Here is an 18274-nt window from a genome sequence, read left to right as displayed (position 1 = left end):
CCAGGGTGCTAGTTAGGATTTCTTTCTACATGTACGCTTTCTACACTAACCCTGATTCTGGGCAAAAATGTAGTTTGTTAGCAAAAAGCTATGGTGCCAGACCTTGAATAGCTCTTGCTATTGGCTTAGAAGTAATTTATAAACTGGCATGTAATAGACACTTTTCTAAATGTCTTTTAGATAGGCTTAGAAGAGCTTTTCATTCTCCTGAAACAACAAACCTTCACCCATTGAGTTACCGGAGTAAACTGCAGATCTGATTCTGTTTCACTTCCTGTATTGTATTTGGAAATCGTTTGAATTTCTGACCTAAGCTAATTGCAATGAACATTATTCAACCCTAATTTCCAGTCGTCATTTTGAAAAGTGAGCATCTTGTTGGTCACATCGTGAGGCTGGGCTAAGTGTGTGACCGCGGTTCTCCTGGAGCGAAATGAAGGCTCAGTTTTTCAGCCTCGTCACCGTAGCCAGTGGATTCTGAGGCACCAGTTGGCATTGTGTTCATTCGCCCGCAGTCCACAGCCCACACGGTCACACTCCATTCAAGAGCGGTGTCGTGTTTTCTGTTAAGTTGGTGTGTTTGGTGCATTCAGGGCATTGGGCTTGATTGATCGATTGTGATTTAAAGCAGAGAATTCAGTGTCAGGTGACTCCCTTTTTTCTTACCACCATGTTGGTCTTTTTCACTGCTTGCGTGCTTTGGCTCTGCTAGTTCCGCACCAGAGGTTTACCCGATGGTGAATTCTGGTGCATCTGCGGTAGCACATGAGTAGTTCTCTGTGGTGTCCTCATTTGTGCATTTTTGCATTTGTCGTAACCTTCACATAAAATCCCAACCCGTGAAAGTTTATAGATGTTAGAAATGGTATGGTGAAATTCAAATACAGTGTTCCACTAAATGGCATTAGCGTAATCGTATGTAGAAGTTATTTGCCAGATGCTTTTAGAATAGATACACAGTTTGTAGGATTAAGTATTTCATCCCGCGAGATCGTTTTCCTCCCAAAGTCAGCTGTTTCTTCCTGTTTGGTAAAGTTTGTGTAGAAGCGTTCTACCTTCTCACCAAAGTAAGCCCTGTTTTCCAGCTTTTCTGTTTGGGGGCCAGAGTTGCCCACGTATCTGCCGTAGCCCCGTCGCCGGCCGTGGTCCGTCAGCGCAGCCTGTGCCCCGGGGACTCCTTTGCTCGCCTCTTGTGGCGCCTTCCACCGCAGCCTTGCCGATCCGATCGATCGAGGCCCTCGGTCCTCCTTGCCTGCGCTGCTGTGGTCCCCTTATTCCCGGGCTCTGTCACGTCCCCTCCAGCATCACATTAGCAGGGTGCCACTCCTCCACCTTCGGCCCCAGGGTCATTGGGCCGCCTTCCGGCTCGGCGAAGCCTTCAGTTCCCGGTGCCCGGATGTCACGTGGCGCTTCCCCATGCGCCCCCTGCAGCTGCTCTGCAGCCTCTCGAGTGACAGGCAGGGGCGTTCTCGGTCTACTTCACGGAGGAGGAGAGTGGGCCTCGGAGAAGCAGACACATTGCACCGTGGTCACTCTGTCCGCGGCAGTGGATCCAGGACTCAGACCCGGGTTCTGGCCTCAAGTCCAGGCTGCCGGTCACCCCAGGCTTCCTTTGTCCCACGGCACCTGTGTTGCGGGGAAGTCCAGTCAGCTGAACCTGCCGCCCGCCGTTTTTGGCCTTTCTGCTTTCTGCCTTTCGTCCCTCCGGGCCTCTGCCCGAGTCCTGTTGGTGCTCTCCCAGCTCTCTCCTGCGTCGGGTGCCTGGGCCCAGCCTCCCGGGTCCTCCTGTCCTGGGGGGTCGTGCGCCTTCGCTGCATACCCTGGCGACCTCCTCCGGCTCGGCCGTGGCGTCTGGGTACGACAGGCGTTCGTCTTCTCAGACCGAGCCAGGGACTGTGTCTTCTCTTTCTTCGCATCCTCAGTAACAGCCAGCAGAGGTCTTTGCTTTTGGTGAGCATTACCAATGAATTAATAAGCCCCTTTATGGAAGGTGAATACCACGCATATTTAATCATTGCCAAATAGATTCAGTTTGGCTAAAATATGCTCTAAAATGGATTTAAAAGATTGTTTTCAATGTTTATTTTTGAGAGCAAGAGCGAGAGCGAGCGTGAACGGGGGAGGGGCAGAGAGTCCCGCGCGCGCGCACGCGCACGCGCACACACACACACACACACACACAATCCAAAGCAGGCACCAGGCTCGGAGCTGTCAGCACAGAGCCCGATGTTGGGCTCAAACCCACGAACGGTGAGATCACGGCCGAAGCTGAAGTTGCACGCTTAACCGAGCCACCCAGGCGCCCCTAAGATGGATTTTTTATTGAATCCTTTGGTTTGCTTTGGTGTATTTAGCTGTATCCCACAAGATTTGAGATGTACGTATTTTCATTTGCATTCAGTTCAAAATGTTCTCTGTTTTCCCTTGTGATTTCCTCTTTGACCACTGGTTATTTACAAGTGTCTTGTTGGTGTTATTTTCCAAGTATTTAGGATTTCCCACATAAGCCTCCTGTTATTGATACCTAGTTTAATTCTGTTGTGGTCAGAGAAGATACCCTGTGTAATTTCAGTTCACTTAGAGGTATGGGGACCTCATCTGTGGTCCAGAATGGTCTCCTGTGATGAATGTGTTATGTGTAAAACACATAAAAAGAATGAATATTCGGCTGCTGTTCAGGGAAGTGTTTTATAAATGTCAGGTCATGTCGGTTGATAGTGTTGTTCAGGTCTTCCGTATCCTTCCCGATGTCTGCCTGCTAGGCTCTGCCCGTCACTGAGAGGGGATTGTTAAACTCTCCAGCTCTGTTCCTCCTGTTGTTTCCATCATGGATTTTGAAGCAGATACTAGGTTTAGATCTACTTCATGGTGTTCTGTGCTCTTAAAGAATTGACATGTTAGCATCATGAAATGTCTCTTTATCTCTGGTAATATTCCTTAATTTGAAGTTTGCTCTGTCTGAGACAAATAAAGCCATTCCTGCTTTCTTTTGATTAAAGTCTGCATGATAGATCTCTTTCCATCCTTTTACTTTAAACCTGTCCATGTGTCTTTATTTAAAGTGGGTTTCTTATAGGTAGGATATAGTTTCTTATAGATACCATATACACAGTCTGACAATACCTGTCTTAATTGAGATGCTTAAACCATGTACATTGAATGTAATTATTGCTATGGTTAAATTTACATCTCCTATAGTATTTTTTTCCTATTTGTCTTATCTGTTTTGTTTCTTTTTCCTTTTTATCATGACTTCCTTGGATTGAGTTTTGTTTGCTTTTTCTAATGATTCCATTTTAATCATTCCATTCCAGCATTGTCTTAATAGCTGCATCTCTGTTTCATTTTTCTTGTGGTTGCTCTAGGCTTTACATATACATCTTTAAATTTTTATAGTCTACAAATAATATTCTACTACTTTATGTATAATGCAAGAACTTTTATAACAGTAGACTTTCATTTTGCCCTCCCATACTTTCTGCTGCTGTTGTACATTTTACATACATACATATATGTGTATATATATATATATGTGTGTGTGTGTGTGTGTGTGTGTGTGTGTGTATATATGCTATAAATCTCACAATATATTGTCTTACTTAGTCTCTTCAAACTGTTACAACAAGATACCAGAGACTAAGTAGCGGGAATCTATTTCTGTAGAAGGGAGGCTGGGAGATCCAGGATCAAGTTGCCAGCAAGATTAGGTATCTGGTGATTGCCTGGAGCCTGATCCTTGAATGGCTGTCTTTTTACTGTAACCTCACATGGCAGAAAGGAAGAGGGAGCTTCTGGGGTCTCCTTATATAAGCGCACTAATCTCCAGCCTCGTGACCTAACCACTTCCCAAAGGCCATGCTTTCTAATAACCATCACCTTGGGGGTTAGGATGTCAACATACGAATTTTGGGGGAGCCACAGACATTCAGCCCATAGCATACATTGTTACCATTTTTGCTTTAAATAGGCAAAAATATCTTTGATGCTCCGTCTTTGTGCTCTTTATTTCTTTTGTGTAGATTCAAATTTCTTCCTGGTATCATTTTCCTTCTACCCAAGAAATTCCCTTTAACATTTTTCATAGTACAGCTTTTCTGGTAATGAGTTCTCTAAGCTTTTAATTTGCCTTCAATTTAGAAGGTGCTTTTCTGGGTAAAAGATTTTAGATTGACTATCTAATATTCTTTCAGTACTTTTAACAATCTCTCTCCCTTGGTGTCTCGTATAATTTCTGATAAGTCTGATGTTCATTTTTCCTTTGAACATAGTGTCTTGTTTTGTTTTTTATTCTCTTTTCACTGCTTTTCAGCAAGTTGATTATGATATGCATTGGCATAATTTTCCTTATATTTATTTTGGTTAGGGTTTGTTTAGTTTTTTGAATCTTTGGACATACAGTTTGCATTAGATTGGGAACTTGGTCAGCTGTTGTTTCTTCATCATTTTTTCTGTTCTCCTCTGCCCGGGATTATAGTTATACCTATGTGAGATGCCCGATACCGTCCTACAAGGCAGTGATGCCACGTTCAGTTTTTTGGGTCCCCCCCCCCATCCCCTTTGTAATATTTCTTGCTACATCTGCTAATATTAATCTTTTCTTCTGCAGTGTCTAGTTCTGTTAATCCTAGCTAGTGTATTTTTAATTTTAAGTACTGTAGTTTTTCATCTTTATAAGTTCCTTTTGAGCCTTTTTTTATGTTTCTCTCCTCATTATGTGATAATATCTCCTACCTCTTGAATATCTAGAACATGTTTATAACAGTTGTTTTAACAACTTTATCTTCTGGTACCATCATGTATGTCGTTTTTGGATTTCTTTCTATTGCTTAATTTTTATCCTGATTGTGCGTCGTATTTCACAAGTTCTTTACATTCCTAGTAGTTTTTGTTTCTTTGTTTTTTGATTGGATGCTGGATATTGTGAATTTTATGTTGTTGGTTCCAGGGTTTTCTAGTATTCCTTTAAATAAGGTTTGATTTAAAAACTTTCCTGGTGTGTAATTATAGTTACTTGGAGATTGCTGTCAGTCTAGGGGTGATTCAGCTTCACCGTAAGACTCTTTTTGAGGATTCTACCCCAGGCCATGTGTGTTAGGTCCTTTCACTGTAGCTGGTAGGAATGCAGGGGCTTCCTAACCCTGCAGGAACCCTGCCTGCTTGTTTGCAGTGTGATTCCTTCCCCAGACTCAGGCAGTTTCCTCTTGCACAGACACAGAGAAGTCCTTGGCCAATGACTAGGGAGACACTTTGTAAATGTCTAGATCCCTCTCTGTGTAGGTCCCACCTTGGTATTCTGTCCTACAAACTATAACCACCTTTGTGTCGTTGAACTCTTGTCTTTTCCAACTCAGCAAGACCACTGGACTTGGTTTGGGTTCCCCCTCCTGTGCTCTGGCCTCAGAGGGGTATCCCAACAGTGATTTGGGATCACCATAGGGCTTACTTCCTGTCTCCTTTTTCTCAGTGGTCATGGTCCGTTGTCCAGTGTGTGAGAGGCATCACTTCATATATTCAGTCCAATTTTCTGGTTGTTGGAAGTGAAAGGGGAAATCTGATTTCTCTTAACTGCATCTTGGTTAGAAGCAGAACTCAAGTTCTTCTTTTTCCCCCCTCTAATGTTTTCTTTTTTCTTACTAAAACATGACTCCTGGAGGTAATAATGCGTAATTAACACAGCAGACCTTTTAAAAATCAAACTTTCAATAGAAATGAAACTTTCTGATCGTTTTAACATCTTAAATATTCCCTGTTGTAAATAACAATGGCATATGTTAAATATTTTCACTTATACTTTAATGTACCAGGAAATAAATTATAGTACAATACCAGAAAGTGGTAAAATGAGCTCTTTGACATCTCTCCACCAAGACTATAGTCCTGAGGATGTGATTGGGTTTTTTTCCCCCTCACTTTCAAACCTTGTAGCCAATTAAAAATAGTGCTTGGCTGTAAAGTTGCATTCTTTTTCTCCTAATTTTACTTTGACTTGAACTTAGTCTTATGGATGCCGTGGAATTGTGGAGCTTTAGAGCTGAAAGAAAGCATTAGAGGCCACTTGGTCCAGTGTTGTTGTTATGTAGATGATGAGACTGAGCCAGAAAGGAGGGGACGGCAGGAGGGCCCAAGCACCGCCCCTGTCGTGCATGTCACTGTCTTCTCACAGAGCCACAGCGCCTTCCCTGACTGGAAACTGTCACCACCCTGTGGTGTCTTGTTGGAGGAAGATGGTGGGACATACATTCAGGGGCTGAAATGGCCAGTTTTTCCATACAAGTGGGATTTCATCTGAGTATTTTTATGTGGAAGGGTTTTTTCCTCGATGTAGGTATTATTATACAAGCAAATATCATCGTATGAATTCCTTTAAATAAAACAGCCATTTTTTTCTTGATTCCTTTTTAATTTTTTTTAAGTTTGTTTTGAGAGAGATAGTGTGAGCGGGGGATGGGCAGAGAGAGAGAGAATCCCAAACAGGTTCCACACTCTTAGCACAGAGCCCCATTCAGGGCTCGATCTCACAAACGGTGAGATCATGACCCGATCCAAAATCAAGTCGGACGCTTAACCACCTGAGCCACCCAGGAACCTCTTGATTCCTTTTTAAACAAAGGACCTATTGACAGTAAGATTGTACCAATGGAATGAGGTAAAAAACTATAGTAAGTTTTTGTTGATCTGGGAATAGTTATTAAATATCCGTTAAATTTGATTTTTCTCCGTTCTCTGTGGCAGAGGCAGGTAGCGTGCTGAAGTCACGGAGCGAGTGGACACCTCGGAGTTTTGAGGAGGACAGATGTTGGGCTGAGAGGGCCTGAGAGCAGCAGCGTCTTAGCCCTGAGAAGAGCGGGCGTTCTTGGCCTTCCCCTGGCGGGATGTTTGGACTTGGTGCAGAAAGGAGACATAAGGGGCAGATTGAGTGAGGAGGCTGTGGGCGTGGGGGGCAGAGGGACTCGAGAGGCCTCCTAGACCAACACAGGTGCATCCACACGGGGTGGGGAGGAAAGTGGAGTCAGGAGGAGCCGCCAGGTGGAGAACAGGGAGGCCCTCCCTGTGAGGCGCGGGGGTGCAGGGAGCGGCGGGCGATTTCTCTGTGGGGGGAGTCCTTGCCCTTGCAGTCCTCAAAGTAAAGCTTTAAGAAGTTGTAACAGAGGGTTCTGTGGAGGCAGAAGAGCCCGGTGGGAGCCCCTCTTACTGGGAGGCGCTCTCACGGCGCTTACTGGGCAACAGGGTGGTTCCCGCAGCCTCCCTGGCTGTTCGTGCTTTGCCAGCCTCAGGCTCCCAGCTTCTGTGACCACTCCTCAGGGGGTGTTTCGGGAAGATGTAAGGAGCCCCACAGATCAAAGCTCCTGTGTCGTCTTCCTCTCGGTAAAATAGCAGCTGAGTCATGTCTGTCCATGCAAATTAGACGTGACTGAGCACGTCACTCATAGAGTTTACTAAGGAAAGTTTTCCTAGGCCTCGTTCAGCAACCTCTTATCAGAGAATCCCACCGACTCTAACCTACACCTGTTGCGGTGGTTTGAGTCACTTCCCCTAATAAATTTCTTACTTCTTAACCAGTGTGTCTGTCTAGTTTCCCTCTCCACACAGTCCCCCCAACACACACACACACACACACACACACACACACACACACACACACACACACACACCTCTCCACTTCTCATGTTTTCATTGTGAATTAGGAAGAAAACAGAAGGTTTTGTCCTGGGCGAGGACAAAAGCAGGAAGAGTATGCAGTCATCTAATCCCAGGTTGGTTACCCTGAAAATCTGGTCACTTTTATCTTTAAGATTACGCTGTGGTTATTGTGGACACCCAGGTTTGCCCAGCAGGTACTTGTAAAGCTAATCGGACCCTATGCCTCAGTATTTCAGCCTCTCTCCTCGTTCCTTCTCAGGGAAGCGACGTGGTACTCAGTGAAGAGCTCAGGCGTGCACTCACACTTCCTGGTTCATGTTATTTAGTGCCCCGTGCCTCAGTTTCCTTATTTATAAAGTGGGGATTATAATAATGCCTGTCCTGACACGGTTGTTGTATTAAATGAGTTTAAGGCACTTACAACAATTTCTGGCACAGATTAAATTCTTCATAAAAGTTACCCGTAGAATTGCAAATAGTTGTTGTGTTATTCTTCACGGGCATTGTTGAGGTTGTCTGCATACCTCAAGTCTCAAATAATGACTTGTTTTCCAAGAATAGTGCTTACAGTAATACAGTCTGTGCCAAATAAAATGACAAGGAGAGACTGTGCCTGTTGGCAGATTTTTTTTCTTTTGTTCTAAAGGAAGTGTCAATAGTTTAGCTTAATTAAGTAATTGCCTTGCAAACATTGTTATCTGTAAGTGAGTTGCTGGGTAAGTTCTAAGAGCATAATTATTTAGTTTCATTTTTCCCAATGAGAGGGGACTCGGTTTTTTTGGACTTTTAGCTTGTTTTTAATGTGCATTAAAAAAAAAAGCTCCCGCTCAAAAAACTGATTTACTGGATTGTCAGTTTTGTAAACTGAATCACAGTAAGCTTTGAGTCCTTTAGCATTATTTTTCCCTTACGTTTGTTTTCTTAGGTAGCTGTGTTGAGGAGGACTGCGTTCTCTCTTTATTTTTTGTAATCCTTGTGGTCTCAAGCGAGAAGTGCAGGACGCGTGTCTTCCGTTTTCAGTTTAGGCCTTTGGATCTCACACACCGATTTCCGACTTGGTTCTTGCCATCTGTGTCTGTGAATTGTGGTCACATATATTGTTTCTTGAGCTCATCTAGTAAAGGCTGTCTCGAAAATTTTAGGAAGTTTTTTTATTTTGAAGGCTTTTTTTCCTTCATCATTTTAATAATTCAAGGTCCATCCCCCCTTTTCACATACAAGTCTTAAGCTGTGAACACTTTGTGAAAATAGGAACTAGATCATCTGGAACAGTTGGGGGCCTCGGATACAGCATATCTGGATACTGGATGTGAAAGATGTTAGAAGATTCATTTTTATAATACCATACTTATATTTACATATTTACAGTTGATTGCTTTGTTTCTATTATTGTTTCTTAAGTCACTTGAGCCATTTAAGGAAAAAAATGATTAATCTTCACATTTTACAAGAAGACCTATCCTGGAACAGTCTTATATAAACAAGAGTGCTTCTTAAAAGTATATGTATTAGAACTTTAGATCAGACCTTAATAGAACTTCATTACTCTCTACGTTAGCTATTGTTAGACTTCAGCCTGAGGAATGCATTTATTCCATATACAAAACATAACTTCCTCAAATCTTCAGATACATTCCTTTGGTTTTACGCGGCACCGCTAAGAGGCCTGATTCATCTGTAACTGCTTTTTAAAAATCTGTGTTTAAGGAGGCAGCAAGGCAGAATCTAGTTGTGTATTGTAGGGAGTTAGTGTATCTTTGGTGTATAGAACCTGTTCGGTTCCTATTATTTGAAAAATACAATTGTTTTTTAATGTGTTATCTTACGTTGATGCAAGTGCGTGAAATACATACCTACACGTTTTGGGTCAGGAGTAGGCAGGAAGGAAAGTTTCGTTTCTTCTCCTTTAACCTTGATGGGCCTTCGGGGATACTGAGCGACTCTCGCCTGTCTCTCTCAAGGCACTTTCTGCTTAGATTCTGACCTTGAGATGCGGAAATCTGTCCCTCGCTCCTTGGTGCTCTATGAGCAGAGGGTCTTAGGGTTGGTGTTGACAGTGTACTATTTAAATTCTCGTGAGGAGCTTCTGTGTGTCTTTGCCGTACTCCTTGAATTTGTTAAGGTGAAATTTTTTTTTTTTTTTTAAACTGCCCATGATGTTGATGGCTGCCTCATGGCATTCTAGAAGATTCATTTCACTTTTAATTGGGACTCCTTTGCAGAGACTGCCATTAGGATCATTGTCACAGAACCCCCTGAGTGTGTCTCCCATTTTGCTGTTTAGGAGATGTTTGCTGTGAGATCTCAACTGTGCTGTTCCAGGAATTTTGAGCCTTTCCAGTTATGGTCATTCGCACTTAGTCAAGTCCCCCCACTGGCAATGTTGGTTACCAGCAAGATGCCACTGTTCCGACCGTGAGTGCATCCATAATATCTTTCTCTTATTTGCTAGGCAGAAGATGGTGTTAGTGATTGCGAGCTGCCGGCTGGCACCCTGGCAGAGCAGGAGTAAGTGAGTGCTGTTCAGCTTCCGGTCCTGTGAGTCTGATGCCTTTTCCTCCATGTTTTGGCATCACTGCCAAACACATGCATTGAAATCCTTCATGATCATCAGTTTGTCAGATGATTATATTGTTGCAAAGAGTCTGTCCAGGTCCTTCGTATCTTTTTTTTTTTTTTTTTTTTTTTTTTTTTGTCACCTTAGTGTATGTCCATTGTGATGGGGACAGAGGCATTGATGTTGGAAGAAGGCACAAATGTATCAAGGCAAGACTAGTGATTTTAGGTGTGGTGAATGATGACAAACTGCTCAGAGGGAAAGCTTTTCCAGAATGCCGGTGGCGTCAGCCCTGTGCTACACGAGCTGTTGTTCAACAAACGACGTTTGGGCCCAGTCCTGTGGTGCCGCGTGTGTTCTCCACAGTTTACTCGTTATTATTTTTTTATTTTTCTGTGGATTGCTTTATAGCGTGGTGTGCTGTTGCTGTCTGCCACACCTATGTTACAGGGTAAGAGGAAGTTTTCCATTTGCTTGCACAGTGCATCACAGAAGTATGAACCCCCGAAATGCAACAAACCAATGAGGTGGTGGGCAAAAGGTGGGCAATCTCGGGAGCACCTTTTCTACTGTCTTCCTCTCCGTGGGAGTGAGTACCGCAGCCCTGAGCAAGACCCGTATGCATGGCCGGGAGACAGGCAGAGAACGCCGTGGAAAGGAGGTCCCACCTGTTGGCATTGAACTGTGGAATTGGGCCCCCGCCATCCTCAGACTCAGTTGTGTGGCCTGTAACAGAGAAGGGTGACTTGGAGCCATCTGACCCGGTCTGTACGAGAACGGTCGTTACGCTTTATGACCGGGACCGAAAGACAGACCCCGTTGCACATCCTCCTGTATCTGCATCTACCTTGTTTGCTGTTGTTGAGTGAGGCCCTCACATTTGCTGTATTGTTTTAGTCCTTTACTTCTGAATCCGGTGTCATGGCCAGAAATTCTCTGTGTACTAAAGAGCATTTCAGCATTAAGTCCTTGAGGTAACAATTTATTTTATCGGAAGGTATGTGTGGCTGCATATGTGGCTGACAGTGGTGGTCACAGCATCGTCTGTTAATTTGGCGAACGTTTAGAGTCCACCCCGAGTGAGATAGCCAGGCACTTTCTCCCTTTGTAGAAAAGTACTTCTGCAAATTGCCACGGTAGTTAAAAATACCACAGGGAGGCTAGCTTTGGATGTGTGAGGTTACCGCTTATGGTCCCAGGTCCTTTGTCCCTTTGCATAGAAAGTACCCACTTGTAGTTCCGGAATGGAAACTTGTACAGAAGGGGACAGTGAGAGAGGAGGATCCTAATTGCAAATATAAGTGAATTTGAGCTTAATCTGCCCATATTCAGGTTTATGTAATATTTCTCTTCTGGTTTCCTTACAAAATGTTGTTTTTCACTGGGCTACTAGTTAGGTGTATTCTGCTAAGAGATTTCACATCTAATAAATCCAAGGTAAGAAGGACTGTAATAGGTTAGACTGTTTTCCCACAGAGTAGGGGGATGCATTCGTCCTCTTAGAATCCCCAGAGCCCCAGCATTTATTATGAGTTGAATTTAATTCCAGCATGTTTAGGTATAAGAAAAACATTTACCAATGAAATGAAGTTGTTGGAAAAAATGGTTTTTATTAAGGAAACCTGATTCCTAAGCATGGAAACCGAAACCCTTAAATTCTGTTCAGTTAAGTCACGGGCTTTGGGGTCAATACTAATGATTTGGATGATCATCAGAAATGTCAAATGGCGAGTGATTGAGTTGTAGCTTTTTCTTTATCCCATGAAATAATCATCGGTATTGTTACTACCTAACTGATCCACTTTGCATTAGGGCGATCACTCAGCTGACATGAATTTCCTGTGGTAAATTGGTACGGTACCAAAACGATTAAGCCCTCCGTTGCGTTTGACTGCCTCCCCTCCCCCCTCCTTAGTCTTGGTTCAGGGTTTTTATGGTGTATGATAAATGAGCTGTTAACTAATTTTGTGTCGAAGTGAAATAGAAATTTGGATTATTGGAATTTATTATTTGGGGGCATCTGGCTCATCCTTGTTTTTGTTTGTTAAACAGGAAAAGGACCAGCGCAGCCTAGACATAAACACTGCCAAGTGCATGTTGGGACTGTTATTAGGAAAAATCTGGCCCCTTTTTCCAGTTTTTCACCAATTCTTAGAGGTACCAAATTGCTATTTTATGGAATGTATGTTTGCTTGCTTAGAACTACCAAGTATACTTTATTTAACCATTTCACGTAATTTTGTCTGTTGTACTTTTCCGCCTTTAGGAATTATGGTGACGTGTAATTGCTGTCCGTGAGCAGTTACCCGTTTTCTTGGGGTGTGTCTGTGTGTGGGGTCATGTGTCGCATCGCTCCCCGGCGCAGGTGCAGGCGAGACAGCTGGAGCTCTGTCCTTTCCTTTCTCTCGCCCCGCTCGGAAAGCTTTACTTCTGTCAGGATTTCCTACTCTGCATGAGCAAGATTCCCTTTCTTTTGTGGCTCTAGATGAATTTCCACTTTGAGCGAGCAAAGGTTAAAAAACAGCCTTCTGCCTTCTTACTAAAAGAAGTTTGTGATATATTGTTATCTAGTCTCATCTAGATAGATAAGAGATCTGTCTTCTCTCCAGGAACTTGGGGACCTAGACCAACCTGAGCGTTAGGCGCACTGGCAGTATCCCCCTCAGTTTCCACTTGCTCCACGTCTGCGTTAGAAAAACGCCAGCGTTTCACTCCATCGTTGTTTGTTTGCTTTAAGTGGTAATGATCAGAAGTGCTGAGCTGCTGGTTCTCAGGAGCTGGTTTTGATGCTGTGTGATGCTGTAGGACCTGAGAGTATCTGAGATGCAGGTTTGAGCTACTTGGGTTGTCCCACATGGCATCCTTCTTGCCCTCCAGCCCCAAACCCTTTAAAAGGTGCCCTTTGCTTGAAAGGATGAGGGTGCCGAGTCCTTGAGGAAAGCTCGGGCCGTACCCTGACCGGCTTCACTCCTGCCGTAATCTTCTGTGCCACCCACTTTTTGCATGGGTCCGGAAACACTTCCAGCTGATCCGATTCTTTGAGGACTGTTACTAAAAATTGCTTCTGATGTTCCTAACCAGGACTCCTCAAGACAGGTCTAAAAACTCTAGTTTTACTGTGAGAAGTGTCTGTTTACATGGCAATCCATGTCTGCGAATGGTCTGTTCTAATTTCTCTGGCCATCCCGTGACATGTTAGCTTTCTTTGGAAAATGAGTAGAAATAGGTCCTTGTTCTTGGAGTTGAGTGACTGAGCCTGAGTGGGAGGTGCGTTTTAGCTGAGAGACCTTGCCGCAAGCAGGTCTGACTGCACAATTCCAGAAGCATCTTCAACTGTTTCCGTGACTGATGTTTGCTTTGCACTGCTTAGGAGGTTCAACTTGTAGTCTGTGCTTTGTTCTCTCTTTTACATTAGTTTGCTTTTTTTCTTTTCAAAGGACACAGCGATCCTTTCATTTGAGTTTCTCTTGTGTTTGCATCCTCAAAACCATTGGCTCAGCTCTTTGCTTTTTGATGTACTTGTATTGTTTTCCGGTGTTCCTGATTTTTAGTGGTTAGGATTCCAAAGCTGTTGCATCTGGGTTTTAGTTTTCAGTCTTTCTACAGGAATCGTGTACTTTAAAATATACCTGCGGCATATTTCTTGTCTAAGAGGAATAGAAAAACCACTTCATGGGTATCCTTGATTTGTTACTTTTGTGATCAGATTCAAGTTTTGCATTGTTAGAACAGTAACTTTCTTCAGTGGCTGGACAGAGCACCTAGCTCTGAGACCGCTGGTAGCACTCCGGAAGTTCTCGTACAGTAAGTCGCTGCTGTGTGTACTTTGTGCTGACACCCGGCAGTGAGCCGTGCCGCTCAGGACAGCGTTACTCGTGGGAGCGGCTCTTTCTCTGGCCCCTGCTTTCTGCCAAGCACCGAGTGAAGTGCTTTACATAAATTCTCTCTTTTAATTCTTGCAGTATCTCTGTGAAGTAGGTTAATTACCTCTTTTTTATAAAAGGACTTCTGCAGGTTAGGAATTTCACTTCTAGGGACAACAATCACGTTTCTTTGATGTGCTTGTCATTTTGTGTTGAGCCCTCATAATATTTTTCTAATGCAAATTGTCATCTTCAGTTCTCTTGCTCTCTCTCATCCTTGTCCTCGATTGGTGCTTACCATACCTCAAGTGGAAAGAGTTAACCTTCGTGAACTTGATTATGTTGATTCATACAGCAGTTGAAACCGTGCCATTTGTTAATTCTGAGTGTCGGTAATTCATATTACTTTTCCCTCCATCAGCAATCAAAATACAAAGTTATTAACAAAGACCAGTGGTGCAATGTGCTAGAGTTTAGCAGGACAATTAACCTTGACCTCAGCAACTACGACGAAGACGGAGCGTGTAAGTACCCGCGCTGGGCGCCCTCACACCCCCGCCACCGTGCATTCGCACATCCCCCTGTGAGGAAGAGCCTCATAGCCGTGTTGTTTTCTCTCTCTCTTTAGGGCCAGTTTTGTTGGACGAGTTTGTGGAGTGGTATAAAGACAAACAGATGTCCTAGGACTTTATGCATAGCAGCGAGAGAGTCACTGTTACCACAGATATGTCAACCATTAGCCATAAATTGCTGTTTGTATCCAAGCGCATGCTGCTTTTCTTGCACTGTCTCCCTTCTGCAGGGACGTTGTGGTGTTTGCTATGGAACGGGTCAGCTCTGCTTGCTGTGTAGCATTGTTCTCTTGGAAGGCTGCTTTGCGGTTTGTATTTACACTACAGATTGGTGAATTTGCCAACGTCCTCACTGTGATGATGTGTATATTGCTGTTTAAATTTTGTATATGTGTATAAAAAGAAAAAGCTTCACCTAGAGATTATTTCTGCAAAACTGTATTGTAAAAATAATTTTTGTGGCATATTTCTTAGTCCCTTTTTTCAGACGAACCAATTCTACTTTATTTGGTCTCAAATGTAGCATTTCAGAAAACAAGAGAGAACAACTGTTACCACAAGCAAATGTTACCTGAATTAACCTTCTTGTTTAAGAGGCCAACTTTCGTGAAGCAGGTGGGAGTCCTAAATTTTCAGAGGCATATACCAAATATAATTTGGTTTACTTAAATATGAGCGCTTTTAAACGACGGAAGTTCTAATTACTTGAACATACAGACACGCACCATGCCACAAGCCTTTCCACCATGCCAGGTGTAGGATTTTATCCTCTGATGTTAAAGCCGGAATAGTTCGAATATAGGTACACGTGAACAAATGAAAATCGCACCTTTTGAAAACGAGCTTGAAACTCTCGTAAACTTCCTTCAGCGGTTCTGTTTCTCCTTTTGCATTCTCCTAGTCAGTGTTGGGTCTGCCGATGCTTCCCGTGCCATTCGAAATAACCTTGATTTCGCCTCCTCCGTGGAAGCCGAATGGTTCGCTGGCAGTTTGTCACCGCAGAGCACTTCTAGTTGTGGTTTGGATTTTCAGTTAAGCTTTCACGGTGTCTAATTCTCTAGTTTTTTGGAAAAAGAACTCTACTGTAAGCGAGAGGTTTCGTTTCGTTTCGTTTCGTTTCGTTTCGTTTCGTTTCTCTCATGCTAGGCTTTCCCTGGCAGAATGTCCATTGCAGGCAGTGGACACGAAACCACCAGCATTGAGCTAACTTTATTACGCAGTAGGACCTTTCCTGGAGGGGCCACTCGTCATTCATTACCTGGGTAATTTGTACAGAAAGGTGATAGCCATTATTTATGTGGATGAGGAAACAAGAGTAAACAGGACGGTATTTGGGGGTTTGTATGCTGTGTCTTTTTTTTCCCCCCCTTGCCTTACCCTTCTTGAGGAAATTTTTAGGTAACATGTTTCCCCTCAACTAACTGGTGCTATTGAATGCCTGATTTAGTCCCTAAAGTTTTGTGAAAACATAAAAGTCTAATGATATAAACCAAGTAAAAAGCTAATGGTGCATTTGAACAAATGAATCCTATAGATGTGAGCAGGATCCATGATTAAATAATGATTGGAAGAGGTTTGGGTTATTTCAAAATCTGGCCAAAAAAATCTTTTGGATTAAATGTGAACCTTTAAATGGCATTAAATGAGTAAAGCACACAGACGATGCTACTCTTGACCACTATGTCACAGTTTATTTGCAAACAGTGTTCAGATTTTCATATTATTTTTTTCCCTAACTGAACCACCAAAGACAGAAATTTTGTATGTATATACGGTGTGTGTGCATATACAAAATCATGATATGGTAGAGTGAAATTACTTCCTTTTTCTACCAAATAGAAATGTTTGGTTTGCTGTGAAATAAACCAGAAGTGTGAAAAACTCTGTAGTGATTAAGCATACTTGATCATTCCTTGCTTAGGAATTGTAGACTCACTTCTACCTTACAAATTCATACCAGTTTGCACAAATTAATACCTGAGAAGCATAGAAGGTGTTGATGGCAAGCACAGCTCTTGGGACCGATGTGTTGCAAGGGGTTCCGTTCCAACGGGTGCCTGTTACTCCAGTGGCGATTGGCCATCGCCAAGTCTGAATTGGCGAAGAACTTGATTTGTTTCCAAAAGTATCCTGTAAAGTTAAAAAAACAAAAACACACTTTAATGGCCACGGTTCTTAAATTTGATCAATTGCAGTTTTGTTTAAACAAGTATGAATCACAGATAAAGTTGTTGTAAAAGTTATTGTTAGAAACTGGAGAATGTTTTAAACACTAAGCACAGTTAATCCTAAAATAAAAGGATTGTTATGGGGAGACGTTACATTTCATCCATAGTGAACATTTTGATGATGGGCGGAAAACCCGAGTGAAAACTGTTCGTGGTACAGAATGTGAAAGTAGGTATTCCAACGTGATGATAATCTTGCATATTTAGAAAACTCCAAATAATTTTCAAACTTCCTTGAAAAATAAGCCTCTGTGACTGTGGAGTGCTTGCCCTCAGTTCTTGATTTTATGCAGTCAGCACTTGTTTCTAGGGAGCAGAAAAGGGGCCAAATGAGTAATAAGATACTTTTCTCTTAAAAATGTTCCTAAGTTACATAAAATTGAGCAGTCATCAGACACTTATTTAGTGGTTAATGTTAAAGAAATTAGGGTGCCTTCTTCTGGTTTTTCTTTCTTACCTGTCTACACCTTTTCTCTCTTTCCACTGTGTTTTGAACTACACATTGCAATACTCTGTTGTCATGGAATACAACTTCTCGGTGTTTCCTGGTAGGTCAGAAGTTTCATGATTTGATTTGCCATGAACACCCACTGTAATGTTACATGCCGCTTTTTTGAAGCATGAACTCTGAATTAAGTTTTTACAGAATCTGACCAGACACCCCTCTAGATTCTCATTTAACAACGGACATCTGTTGCCTCTCAAGTCTCCATTTTAACAGTGCTTTTGAAGTTTATACAGAAAGCTTTCCAAGTTAGTTTGTGCCCTTGGTTTTTATTCTTACAACTGCTAAAATACCTCTGTAAGCCTTATCTTTTATTCTTTCATATGTTGTATAATAAATGTATAGAATTCATTGACCAACTAAACGTTGGGTGTCTGTAAATGAGACCAAAACATGGGTTGCTTTTTATCATAGAATCCTTTCCCTTGGGGGTTACTGTTAAGTGGACAGCAGCCAACCTGTAACTGTGAACGCTTCGTGTCGTCAGTATTTGCATTACATCCATAAACGCGTGCAAGTCCTGTGACTCCAGCTTAACTACAATACTGTTATGCCACCTAACTTGAGTACAGCAAACTGGTTTTAGGTTTTCATGGAATTGATGTAAAATGATATCCCATAAATAAAAAGTATTTGTGTTTGGTTTCAGAACTGACTTGTCAATTCTTTCTTCACTTCCCGGGGTTTTGCTTCAAAAACCACTGAAGGTAGTTCCAGAGTATTTTTATCTTTTATTTTCTCCTCTCCTCGCCGCCCCCCCCCCCCGTGCCAATTCTTTATATTAAAGAATTTCAAAGCTATAGAGAAAAAAAAACCCGGAAGAATACAGTGAACACCCATCCATATACCTGTCACCCAGATTTTCTGCTCGTTAACATTTTGCCACCTTTTCTGTACCACCGAGTGTG

General features: G+C 42.7%; 1 protein-coding gene across 9 annotated transcripts in view; it reads left to right on the top strand.

The window, feature by feature from the left end:
* The window catches only part of DCUN1D4 (defective in cullin neddylation 1 domain containing 4), an 84789-nt gene extending 66772 nt beyond the window's left edge, over positions 1–18017 (top strand). For 8 of the 9 annotated variants that reach the window (XM_042984554.1, XM_042984551.1, XM_042984555.1 and 5 more), the window contains 3 exons: positions 12251–12355; positions 14483–14585; positions 14690–18017. In XM_042984554.1, coding sequence (XP_042840488.1) covers positions 12251–12355; positions 14483–14585; positions 14690–14745 — 264 coding nt within the window. In that variant the 3' untranslated portion in view covers positions 14746–18017. The remainder of the gene's footprint in view (positions 1–12250; positions 12356–14482; positions 14586–14689) is intronic. The other variant, XM_042984553.1, reaches the window with a different exon arrangement.
* The last annotated feature ends 257 nt before the right edge of the window (positions 18018–18274 follow it).

This window comes from Panthera tigris, chromosome B1, assembly GCF_018350195.1.
Source record: "Panthera tigris isolate Pti1 chromosome B1, P.tigris_Pti1_mat1.1, whole genome shotgun sequence".
NCBI classification, from domain to species: domain Eukaryota; kingdom Metazoa; phylum Chordata; class Mammalia; order Carnivora; family Felidae; genus Panthera; species Panthera tigris.
This window is presented reverse-complemented; position numbering and strand designations above follow the sequence as displayed.